This window comes from Notothenia coriiceps, unplaced genomic scaffold (genome assembly GCF_000735185.1).
Source record: "Notothenia coriiceps isolate Sejong01 unplaced genomic scaffold, NC01 NC01_scaffold00036399, whole genome shotgun sequence".
Lineage (NCBI taxonomy): Eukaryota > Metazoa > Chordata > Actinopteri > Perciformes > Nototheniidae > Notothenia > Notothenia coriiceps.
Genome location: NW_011369100.1, coordinates 230,776 through 243,293, shown reverse-complemented (window position 1 = coordinate 243,293; position 12,518 = coordinate 230,776). Strand labels below are relative to the sequence as shown.

The 12,518-nt window shown below is 40.7% G+C and overlaps 1 protein-coding gene across 2 annotated transcripts in view; it reads right to left on the bottom strand.

Annotated features, from left to right (window-relative positions):
- The window catches only part of ldlrad3 (low density lipoprotein receptor class A domain containing 3), a 44,012-nt gene that overhangs the window by 12,375 nt on the left and 19,119 nt on the right, over window positions 1-12,518 (bottom strand). For both annotated transcript variants that reach the window (XM_010792314.1, XM_010792315.1), the window contains one exon: window positions 103-249. In XM_010792314.1, coding sequence (XP_010790616.1) covers window positions 103-249 — 147 coding nt within the window. The remainder of the gene's footprint in view (window positions 1-102; window positions 250-12,518) is intronic.

The window sequence follows — 12,518 nt, the reverse complement described above, 5'->3', positions numbered from 1 at the left end:
AGGAGACATGAGGTGACTCTGAATATAGGCTTTCTGGCTATATTGCCTTAAGCCACAGCTGAAAAAAAAGCATTTGATAATGAAGTGTGAAAGGGAACTTACGACAGCCTTTCTCATCACTCTTGTCAAAGCAGTCAGGTAATCCGTCGCACTGCCACCCGCCTGGGACACACTTCCCATCCCTGCACATGAAGATTCCAGGGATGTTGCACTCGGTGGTGAAGTTGTTCCCTGGCAGCGACTGGCTCTCTGATTGATAAAAGACAGAATGACACAGAGAGAGAGAGAGAGAGAGAGAGAGAGAGAGAGGAGGACAAGAAGACAGCGACATTAAAATCTCACTCTATAAAGACATTGAACAGGTGGCGGGTTGCTGCATTGGAGCAATGCTCATCAACACAGAAGACCTGTATTATATCCATCCTCTAATGCTCGGAAGAAAATATTCAAGGCAATGGCTCTCTTTAAAAAGCTATATCTATCTGCTGGCAAATAAACAGAGGATGATCTTATGAATACAAAAGCAGAGGATGTTGTTTCAGTGTTTACAGCATTGCGGGCATAACATAAAGAGCTGGGCACTATCTTAAATGGGGGCAGATAGGGGACCAAACACTAAATAACACACACATATAAGCAAAGCCCTTATTTACGACTTGGACACAGATGCACAGATACACACAGACTTCAAATAAAACTTAATCATCAGAGAGCATGGGCCCCGAGCTTGCTTTCCGGGCAGTCCTGGTTGACGCAGTGCAGCTGTGGTATAATGGGCTGGAATGTGAAACATGGCCTTTTGGCTGGGGTTTGACACTATGCAGTGGAGAGTTTAGCTCGTAAACAAAACTATAGGGCGGTAATGAGGAGTTCCGGACAGAGCAGGGGGGGGGGCACTTTCATGCTGCGGTGCTGAAACTGGGCTCAGCTGGTGTAGGCCACTTCATTACACGCAGGAGGAGTACCGGCTGCCAAGAGGTGTGGACCTGTAAGTCTGAATTGACAGCGTGGTTAACCAGTAAATTGACTGATTGGGTTACTCTATAAACTATCTCCCTTTCTTACATGATTCCAATTTGAAAGAGCAGCGGTGTGAAAATGATAAAAGGTGCTACACTGAACAGTTACATCCATATTACCTTTACTAACTGACCATTGAAACACTCTTCATAGGGATGTAAAGACATTAAATACAATGTGCTATAACGCTGTTTAAGGAGAAGGTGCTTCTTCTGTTCTCTCAATATTTAAAAATAAACCAGATGAATGTGTTCACTTAGTGCAGGGTTTGTTTTCTCTATTTCGTCATTACATTCTCGGCAAGGCAGTATTCATTACTGAGGGATCCATTGTACGACGGTAGAAATTGAGAGCAAGCTTTGACCTTTGAATGTTGTCTGAATTCATAACCAGAGCTCATGGTTCGCAGTTAGTTGATATTCACTGACTAGATGTAGCCCGTTCTCTCTGTACAGATGAGTAACTGACACATGGATATCATTTGTTCTTACATCACCCCTCTCCTGCTTGTATCGCAGCAGGTTGTAGAAACAGTATAGAGTTACTCCCTTGAATGAGACAGCACGAGCCCTCTGATCCTCAGTGGGGATGATGCAAACCCCTCTTTTGTCTCTTGCAATAAACAGAAGGGGAAGTGAGTGATACGGAGAAAAGACTCTTGTAATTTATGAGGACTTGAAAGCGGTCCAATTTTCATTTCTCTATGGTGGGAGGAGACGCCAAATGAAAATGTTGATGAATTCATGCAATGAAAAATTGTTATGCATAGGGATTGCTTTTAAAAACAAATAGTAGACTGTTGGTGCCCGCTTCATAGTGTCGCCTGTGTGGTATAATATCTCAGTAAATAGAATAACACCAATCCCAATGGTAGCAGACACCATTTCTTGTAGACAGCAAATTGCCACAGTGAGCCTGTTAGATATATAAACATCCATTCAGGTATGTGCGAACACGACCAACTCTCGATTTTGTTTTATCTATCTGAGAAAACACCACCGTTTCCCCTGGCTCTTCCCCTCCTATCCTTGTTTGTTCATTCCTTTTTGACAATGGGAGTTAGAGCTGCACACTTCAGAGAGAAATGGAGGGAGAGGAACAATGACACGGTTACCACAGAAGTATACCTCTCATATAAAAGGTAAATACTGCAAATTCAAAATGACTCTCCTTTTAAGCAGCTTTATAAGACTTCTTTTTTTATATGGTATGTAATGCAAGGCTTTTTCTTTCAAGATAAAAGCTACTTTGGGGGTTTAAAAGTGTCAATATTTCTTAGTTACACATATTTTTGTTATATATCTAGAGGGTCCTTTTTACATTACCGGTACATTTCATTGGCTGACACTTGTATCTAAAGAAACGTACAACATGTGCATTCACAATGAAGAGCTGCTGCATTCATTTTCAATAAGACAAACCATTGTAAGTAATACATCATACTTTTGATTGTTTTGATCAGCCAAGGTACAGTCAAAACAGGTGGGTTTTAATTCAACACCGAAGATGTGCAGCCTTTTATGCAGAACAATGGCAGAGAAAATTGAAAAATATTTTTGAAAATTATTCACATTATTTCCTTTGAATATGTGCAAATTGCACAGTAGCGGCGAGATGCTATTTGCTGTGCTGCACCATTAGGAAGGCACTTCTCCCTTTTAAGGTGCTTTGACAATCAAACGGTTTCTTTTGGTCTTATTTAAGCAGCCTCAACAGCGGTGCCTCAGATTCTTTAGAGTTAGGGCCACTCAATGTCAACATAACAAATAAACAAAAACATTTCCATTTCCATTCAGACCCACAAAGAGCAAGGATAGGAGGAAGCCAGGTGGAGTCCCTTCAAAGCGCCGGTGGTTCGAGAGACATCAGGTTAATTGGAGAGTTGCTTTGAGAAAGAGAGTGAGCAGAGAGAGGACACTATGTGCTGTATGAGTTTGAGAAACGGCTGAAATAATGAATAAAGAAGGTTAGCAGCAGACAGCCCATCTTTTCCCATGAGTCTCTGACACCACCTATGGCAACTATTTGCAACACTTCTTGCATCCAGGTTGTGAGTTCCTCAGCAGGCTCGACACATCTTATTGCTTTACCTGTCATTCTATCATAGAGTACAGCGGTTCAACGTTGAGGTACAACATGCCCACCTCATTACCACAGTAAGTGTGGCTGCACAGCTCATTACAGACTGCTCTGTGAGCTTGTTAACAGAATAATAACGCACAAAGGTTCTCTGTGGGCACTGCAACACTCCCAAGGTCACCTAGATAACTTTAATGGACATGACAGTTTCAATGCACAGCGACTCACTCCTTCATATATGCGTTTAACTATTATGTTGAGAATATCTCGGGGCATTCTGCACAGCTGCACAATACTGCTGTGTGCAACTGTGGTCACATGGTGGGTGTGTGAGGGAGAACTGGAGGAGATAAGGCAGGGATGACGTTGGACGTCTCTGTATCTTGCAGGGGGAAGTGTAGACCAATTACTCTGGGTAAATATTGACTCAACTATCCCTTCCTCTGCACACCACCCATTCCCGCCCGCTACCATGCCTGTGTCCACTAAGGCCCTATTTAGACTGTTTAACCTAGAGTGCAGCATCTTTCTGGGATCAGTTGGATACTTTAAGAACTAAAATGGGACTCGTCGGGGCCAGTGTTGCATTCACATGATCCTGACAATGTTCCCAATTACCGAGTTTGGAAGAAGTTATTCCAACTTTGGTATGATCATGAACTCTAAATCGTAATGTGGAAACAAAATGGACTGTAAGATATTTTATATGTCAAAACCTTTAAACAACATGATGAAAGCTGTTTACTAGCTGTTGTTGCAACTTGAGAGTCGATTCATGTGAATTTTCCAAATAGGGAACTCTTTTTTACGGTTATTCTGACCACATGAATCATGCAATGTTAACTAAAGTAAAACATAATTTGTGTATGTGCCCTTTGTTATCAGCTCTAAAATGTAATAGGTTCTTCCTTGGCCAGTGCAACAGCCTTCCACTAAGTTTAATGAAAATCCCTCCAACAAAAATACCAATAAACAGACGATAATATGACCTCCTTGGCCGAGCTAATTAGCATTTACCTCCTGCTTCTTCCAACAACTTTTACAGGCTCACTCAGGGTGAAATTCTTCCCCCTCTATCTTTATGCTCAGCTGCTATTGCTGGTATTGTACGGTTTATAAAGTGCATCTCTCCTACCACAATTATAATTTAAAATAATAATTAACTCCCATCATAAATATGAGTCTACTTTCCTAGTGGCTCGGAAGAATACTAAAATGATATTTGTGACATTTTTAGCAATATTTTCTGTTACACAATTTGTCCTCATCCCAAGTTGAGGAAGTGACATGCAATATAATTCTTAATATTTTGAGGACATAGGTTGTTTTGTGCATGCATGCATGAGTCGTACACTTATGGCATCCTTCTCATTTAAAGCTATTTCACTGCTCAACAGTTGGTGGTGGTAATGCGCAGGTAAACGTGGTTGTGTGCCTGAAAATGCAACGAAGAGACTTCAAGATAAAACATATTGATGGAAACAATCCAGAAATCATAATATTAAAATAAGTGTCTTTGCGAATGTTTGATTAGTTCAACGTGTTTATAAAGTGAGTAACATTAAAAACATGTTTACCAGAAAACTCCTCAGGGTATCTTTATTCAAAACACTTATTTCTGGGTTAAAGCAATACATGTATTCTATCTCATCCCACATTAAATGAAATCATGAATTTTAAATGTTTCTCCTGAGTATATGTTTTTGACATGTGTTTTAAAAACGTTATTCCTTTTTTTTTGCATAATTGGGATTGAAAATATCTGTGTGCCACAATATTTTTAAAAGGGTTGTTAATTATTCAATATGTTTGACCACTGTTGCCTATTTATAAAAGCAAAACTCAAGCCAAAACATAAATGGCAAGCTTTCAAATCTTTTTTTCTATGATTTTCCTTGGGTGTACTTCAAACGTAATGATTCTGGAAATGGCAGCTTGGAGACTTCGGCACACCCAAAGCAATTCTCTGAATATGCAGACACGGAGCTCACGAGGCGGCCACACCCTCATGAATATTATCACCACTAAATGTCAGCATGCCGCCCTAACACCAGACAGCCAATATGGTGCTGTGAGGAGTTAATACAACAATATGTAAGAAAAACATGTAAACAGTGTCACCTTAGTAGGTAAAGGGGAATAAATGAGAGGGAAGGGAAGATAAAGTAACAGCTAGAAAAGGAGTCACATAAACCATAGAAATACAAATAAAAACAGAGAGGTGGACGGTAACATCATTTTCTAGCCTCAGATCCTTGGTAATAGCCGCCCTGAGCAGGTTCTATTCCCTGTGCTCTGCGCATGAAAGGTCAGTGGTATAAATCGATATCTGAAATGGCTATTGTCTTGGCTGTAACTGCTTTAACCCTAACTTCCTCAGCAGACTCTGATGTTTGACCTACATTGATTAGCCCTGGGTGAAAGGTTGAGCCCTGGACTAAAACAGCACTAGAGAATACCTTGAGCTGCCTTTGTAAACTGCAGTTGAAGTGAAAGTAATAGAAAGGCTACAGGAGAAGTATCAAAATAAAATGTTTAGAAGTTGACTTTTCTCCATAGGACAGAAAGAGCATCTGTCCTCCATATAAACCCATGTATTCATCACAGTATAATGTATCCTCATCTTCGTGTCCCCAATAATACACCAAACAATATCAAACAGTCTAGATAGAGTAAGTCAAATTACATTGCAACTTGATAATATTAATGCAAACATAGGTCTGCTCGCGTTGGAGGATGAGGGAGGAGAGGATCGAAAGGGCCTTGCTGCAAACAAAACATGGTTTTTCAGGTTCAGGAAATAAACTTACTTTTCAATTATCCACCACTTTTAATGGGCTGGCTACACAAGCAGGCTCTGAGGCGCAGTGTGGGGGAGGCGGGGGGTCTTGGCTGCCTCATTCGCAGTGTGTATGTGGCAGAGAGAGAGAAAGAGAGAAAGAAAGAGCTTCACAGAGAGGAAAAGATTCTCCATACTGTTCCTTCGGCTCACTGAAGCATCCACTATAAATAAGCATTAGTGCAAGGAACCTGGTCTGCATGAATTAAAAACACCCTACAGACACAGACACACATAGGCATGGCAGCATAAGCACAGAGGAACAGAGCAAGCAAGGCCTAATGGGGAGAGATGGAGAAAGGGGCAGCCATGCATGAAAGAAGACAGTACAACCTGAATAATCATGGCTACTTTTAGGCCTGCGCCACAGTTCAGCCCCCTTTAGCCTCAGCCACAATGATACTATTTGTTGGAGGGTGTTTTGTCACTGTGTGTATTAGAAGGGAAAGGATTCATCACCTGATATGTAGCTACTTTATTTTTGGTGTCAACTCTGCACATTTCATCATTATGTTTTTTTTTTTATTTGAACCTATTTTCCTTTCTCTTTCTTGATCCTCCTTAGCAACGGTCATTAGAGTCCTTGATAGTGGTCTGTACTACTGGATTAACAACGTGTCACATGTTCTGAATTGACCAATCAGAATAGAGTATTCAACTAAACCGTGTAATCAAAATGTCTGTTTGTTACTATAACTTTGGAACAGAATAAGGAACAAAAAGCTTGGCAATTTCGTATAATAATCCTCAAGCAAAATAATAACAGAACCCGAGTTCTTGGGTGTGGAAGGCATTCAGTGTGAAATCATAGAGAATAATATTTACGGTTGGTGGGTTACAGGCAATTCTCCCCTTGACCTTCAACATTTCTTAAAAACACATTAGATCTAGCAGTAGTTAATTATGTAGTAACTCAAGCTTAAGTTGTGATTAATAGAATGTATGTAATGTCTCTTTCTGCATATATCAAAGTTACAACCCACTGGAAGGGGATCTACTATTTGGCTACAATTATTTACAACAGGGCATCTACAATTTTAGACAAATTATTGTATTAGCCAAATGCTCAATATTTCCTTATGTTACAATTTATTATATCTGCACAATCCTGTTTCTTGTTTAATGTCCTTCTGCTGGGGAGTGATTGGTAGACTGAAATATAGGCTACATTCCAATATCGAATAATGATCCCTCACCTGGTCTTCATCACTTGTGTTTACTGAGAAAGGAGAAGAGTGTCAGTCAGAGAGAAGGACAGTTGGAGTTAATTACGCTCCAAATGTTTACAGCACTTCTTTACTGACGCGGATTCAGACTTTGTTGATGGGTTACACATTAGTCCCAGACTGGAGGGAAATTACGTTAGATATCTAAGCTTTTTGACTGAACAAATTAAAGACCCATGATGTCAGTGTGGGTCTCAGTTGCTTTTCACAATTAGCACTTATGCTAAACTAAACAGTTTTCGAGCTATTCAACTTAATACAATTCACATAGCTATAACTATAGTCATTTATCAAAAGGAATGACTTGGATTAACTATAGGCTTATGTATGGGTGTGTAATATGGCTGTGTTGATGCAATAAGAGTGTATTAGTTTTATCAATTGTGTGATTTCCCCAAACAATGTTCTGTTCTGCAGTAGTTGTCGAGTCAATAGACTTCAGAAGGCTATAGGGAGTGGTTAGCCACCTCCATGAAACATGGTGGTACAGCTGCTTTTTTTTTTAAAACCTTTTTCCAGTAAAGTGGAAATGTCTGTTACACTTCTACATCTTTTCATACATTTTTTGCCCGAGGGAGATAGGCAGAGTGAAGGAGGCATACTGTGAAGGTAGTTAAACAGATGTGAAAGAAAATAATGTCTGAGAATATTCCACTGTCACTTAAATCAGCCTCTAGCAATGTTTTGGTTGTCACATGAAAAAATGACAAAATATTCATGCATCCTTTCTGAGCCATTCCCACTTTTCTGAACTACAGATGACATGAACTAATATCCAGAGGAAACAGACGGTAAAAAAGCTACTTTCTAAACCCACCCACCCTGCTGAGTTGAATGCTAAAAAATCACAAACAAGGAGCCACACACATGCTTAGAAATGTAGGTTAAACTATGTCTTGAAGTATTGTTAGCTGGTAACTTAAATACTGTTCAGAGCAGAGTATTATCTGATCATAGGAACAACAGCGGTGAGCATGAGGCGGCGTGCCACTGTGCCTGGAAGCATCTTTATATTTGCATATTCCCTCATTTTGGAATAGGAGGAAGGAGTAGATTATTTTCACATCTAATAATTTCCAGTATTAGAAAAACAAAGACAAAATATTCTAAAGAACTTTTTCACATGTATGAAAAAAAAAAAGAATTACTGTAGGATTCAAGGTCTTCCCAAAAACCACACTGACAATGTCAGACAGAATCTCAAAAGTATTTGGTACCAACCTCACAAGGAGAGAGTGTAATTCTCCAGAGGATGTGCCTCAGCAGTGGTCAGCTGGCATAAACCCAATCCCCCTGCATTTATCTGGGGTGGGACCATAGGACAAACAATGGACCACAGACCTGTCCTCTCTATAGGCCAAAGCAGGATTAGTCTCAATCCATGCAGCCTCATAACGAGGCAATTGTTTGTCTATGGGACTTAGCATTTGCTGTTTCATGCAGTAAGGACACTGGCTCTAAATGCAGAGAGTCAGAGTAAATTCTTCAAGGAAAAAATACAGAATATAAGCAGAGTGATGTGCAAAGCATCTCACTATAATTTGTGTTTTGTATTGTGAACTAAAGAAGGCAGAAGACGACACAAGACATTTTATATAACCTGGCAAATATACAAATTATAAATTGCAACATCCCAGTCATTACCTCAGAGGATACCTTATACAATAGCTATTTTGGTGTTTTATTTATGCATTGGATCTACTCTTCGGCTCACATCAAACCCATTGCCGTTTATAGTCAACATGCCTGAATAGATGGACGTTTTCCAACCTCCTATGGCTTATGGCAGGCCTATTCAACTAGCGGCCCACGGGCCGAATCAGGCCCTTCAGAACTTTTTTCTGGCCCACAAGAGGTTGCCTGCAAATCGAAATGGCATATGTGTAATAGCATAAATAAAACTAATGTCTGATCACAGTAAATCCGACGATGCGGCGAAAACGCTGGTTTTTCCATTCATTTGAATTATTTTGAATCCGTTATTTTGCCTGCGCCCTCTGTTCATAAAAAAAAAAAACCGCACTGTGTCCGCACTTGTCATTGGCTCAGTCAAACTCACGTTACACACTAGGTTCGCGGGCCAGCGAGTAACAGCGAGTAACAGCTTCAAGATGTCTCTCTCCAAGCCCAAGAAACGTAAAGTTGATTCGGAAAATCGGCCAATTCCAGAATGAATGGACTGACGAATATGTATTTACTTTGCCAGCCGCAACAAGTAATAAACCGGTGTGTTTATTGTGCAACGAAAGTATATCCGTGATGAAAGAATACAACGTAAAGCGACACTACAATTCAAATCACGGCTCGTTTTCTGCCAGTTTTCCCGTGGGCTCAGAGGAACGGAGAAGGAAAGTACAGGGACTGCTAGCATCATTTGAACGGAGTCAAGTGGCTTTTAGTCGCTTTTGCACGGAACAAGAGAGAGCTACGATAGCATCCCTGCGAGTAGCCTGGACACTAGCCAGACAGAAGAGGCCCTTTACCGACGCGGAGACCGTTGAAGAATGCATGCTTGCTGTCATCGATGAAGTGGTTATTGACCAAAAAGTAAAAGACAGCGTCACTTCAGCCATTAAAAAAGTACCTCTCTCAGACACAACAACACTTCGCAGAGTGGAACTACTTGCAAAGGATGTGTCGGGGAAGCTTTTGGAAAACCTTCGGAAAGCAGAGTTTATATCAATCGCTGTGGACGAATCAACTGACTGTACTGACATGGCCCAGCTGTGCATCTATGTGAGGTTTTTCGATGGAGTTCGCTTTAGGGAAGAACTTCTGGGGCTTATTCCGTTGGAGGGACACACTACAGGTGAGGTTATCTTTCAAAAGATAGTCTCGTTTTTTAACGAACGTCAACTGGATTTAAAAAAAGTGCGCCTGTTGGTCACTGATGGCGCTCCAGCTATGATCGGCAGAGTGCAGGGGCTGGTGGCACGTCTATCTGCCATAGCCCCACACATGCAGTATTTACACTGTATTATTCATCAATCTGTGTTGTGTGCAAAGCTCAGTGGTGATTTGAAAAACACCATGGACGCTGTCATGAACATTGTGAATTTCATTCGCTCAACCTCCAGCCTACAACACCGCCTGTTCCGTAAGCTGCTTGCTGACACGTTTGCTGAACACACGGACTTACTCGTCCATAACGATGTCCGATGGCTCAGCAAAGGAAAGGTCCTGGATCGTTTCTGTGGACTCCGCCAGGAGATTGTGTCTTTCCTTCGCACGAGTAAGCACAAACGAGCTACAAACCTCTTGGAGCGCATGTTAGATGAACAGTTTATGGCAGATGTTTACTTTCTGTGTGACATTTTTGGACACTTGAACACTTTGAATTGCGAACTGCAGGGGCGCGAAAAGTCTATCGCTGATTTGGTTGAAAGACTTTGTGCCTTCAAGACAAAGCTAACGATCTTCAAAACAGACCTAATGACAACAAAACTGCTGCACTTCCCAAAACTCTGTGCATTTATGACCACATCACCTGGAGCAAACATAACGCCAGTCATGACAGACTTCATGACAAAATTGACTGATAACTTTACTGACAGATTCCAAGGCTTCAGCATTCCAATTGAGGTATTGCAGTTTGCCCGTGACCCGTTTTCCATCAAGCCTGATGCAGACTTCTGTGTAAAAGTAAAAGAGGTCATATCTTGAATTGATGAGAGCCTCTTTCAGATGGAGCTGGTTGATGTGCAGTCTTCCTTTGCTTTAAAGCAGCTCCTGCAGTCTGAGGGTGTAGTGGACTTTTGGTCTAACCATGTTAGCCAGTATCAGTACCCCACAATGAGGAAGGTGGCCTTGCTTATACTGACAATGTTTGGATGATAAAACACATGTAATATATACGAAGGCAATCCGTTATCAATATTCCACAAGCATAGTGACAGTAACAATAAGCCTACCCATCATGAAAGTTGACAATTAAGGATAGTTACGAACTACCTCCATTGAAGTATATATATTGTATAATTTATGACGGAGTTTACCTTCGCTAATTTGTTCGCACCTCTGGATGTAAACACGTTTACAGTTTGTGACCTACAAGTTTATTGTCTACAATAACATACTGAAGAAAGGGCTCTTAAGAAGGACTGTCCTTACCGGAATTGACACCCGTGACTGTGCTACCCTGACTTACGAACACAATGTAAACGAGCCAAAACAGGAAAGGCGTTCGTATTGGTACAGACTTCCTGGCGAAGAAGGTAGATGGAGTTAACGATATTAGCCTGATGAACAGAAGTTAAATGCTACGTCTTTTTCACAGTATCGTAATTATGGTGTTCAAGATATTAACTATTGAGGAATGTAATCCTACATGGTACTTCAAGTCAGTAAACAAGCGATGTCGACTAAGTTTACGAGCGAGCATATGATGGTCGTGCACTTTACGGTAATATATGACGACAAACGACCGAAGGGACCGACATAACGTATCCAACCTTAAATAGTAACAAACAAGAGCGTTGTCGATACCGTCCCGCGTAGAATGGAATCTTGGAGTAATCATTGGACGTCTATATGATGGTCCCGATAAGGTGAAGGTAACGTTCACCCGGGTTTATCCTTTAGTAGGTGTCCTCAAACCACCCGTGTGTAGAAACAGTTCCTTAGGATGTTTATTGAGACGACATGTATCACAATTATCTATGATAATGTAATTTACTGTTAAGTTCACGTAGGGAAAAAAAAAATGAAATTAACATAGTTGTATTTAGTAATGTTCTTCGTTGGTCAGGGTATTTTTCATCCTTTCGAGCCCAATGGTTCCGAACTGTGTTACGTTATTTCACGAACGTAGACAATTTTGATTCCCTCCTGTACTCCAAAAAAGGGGATTGTCAAGGTACAGGGTGATGACATAGTTTTGTTCACTTATATTATGGCTAAGTAGTGGAAATTGTCATTCATCGGACACATATTAATAGGGTGGTGAAGGTTCGTATGTATTCCAAGCGAACTCTGTGTGTTCAGGTATTTAGCATCTATGATTTACGTTTATCTTGTATCATGCTTTGTTATCGGTAGTCTGAGTGGTATGTAAGTATAGAACCTTTGAAAAAGTAAAAGCTTTGTCATTCATCCGTACTTACTGGTAATTACCTTACACTGTATGTTTTTGTCTAGACGTATGTATGGTACGTAGTCTTGAAGACAGTACAAATCGGACAAAATCCAGGTCACTCTATTGTAAGTACGGAACCTAAATCGGCGATAAAGTCCGTATCAAACCGAGAGGTATTCACCATTCTCGTTAGGACTCTGGTGAGTACGTTGAAAAGAACCAGTACCTCGTTGCACGGGAACAAAACTACCGTAAGTATACTCTTTTCGATCTGAGGTGT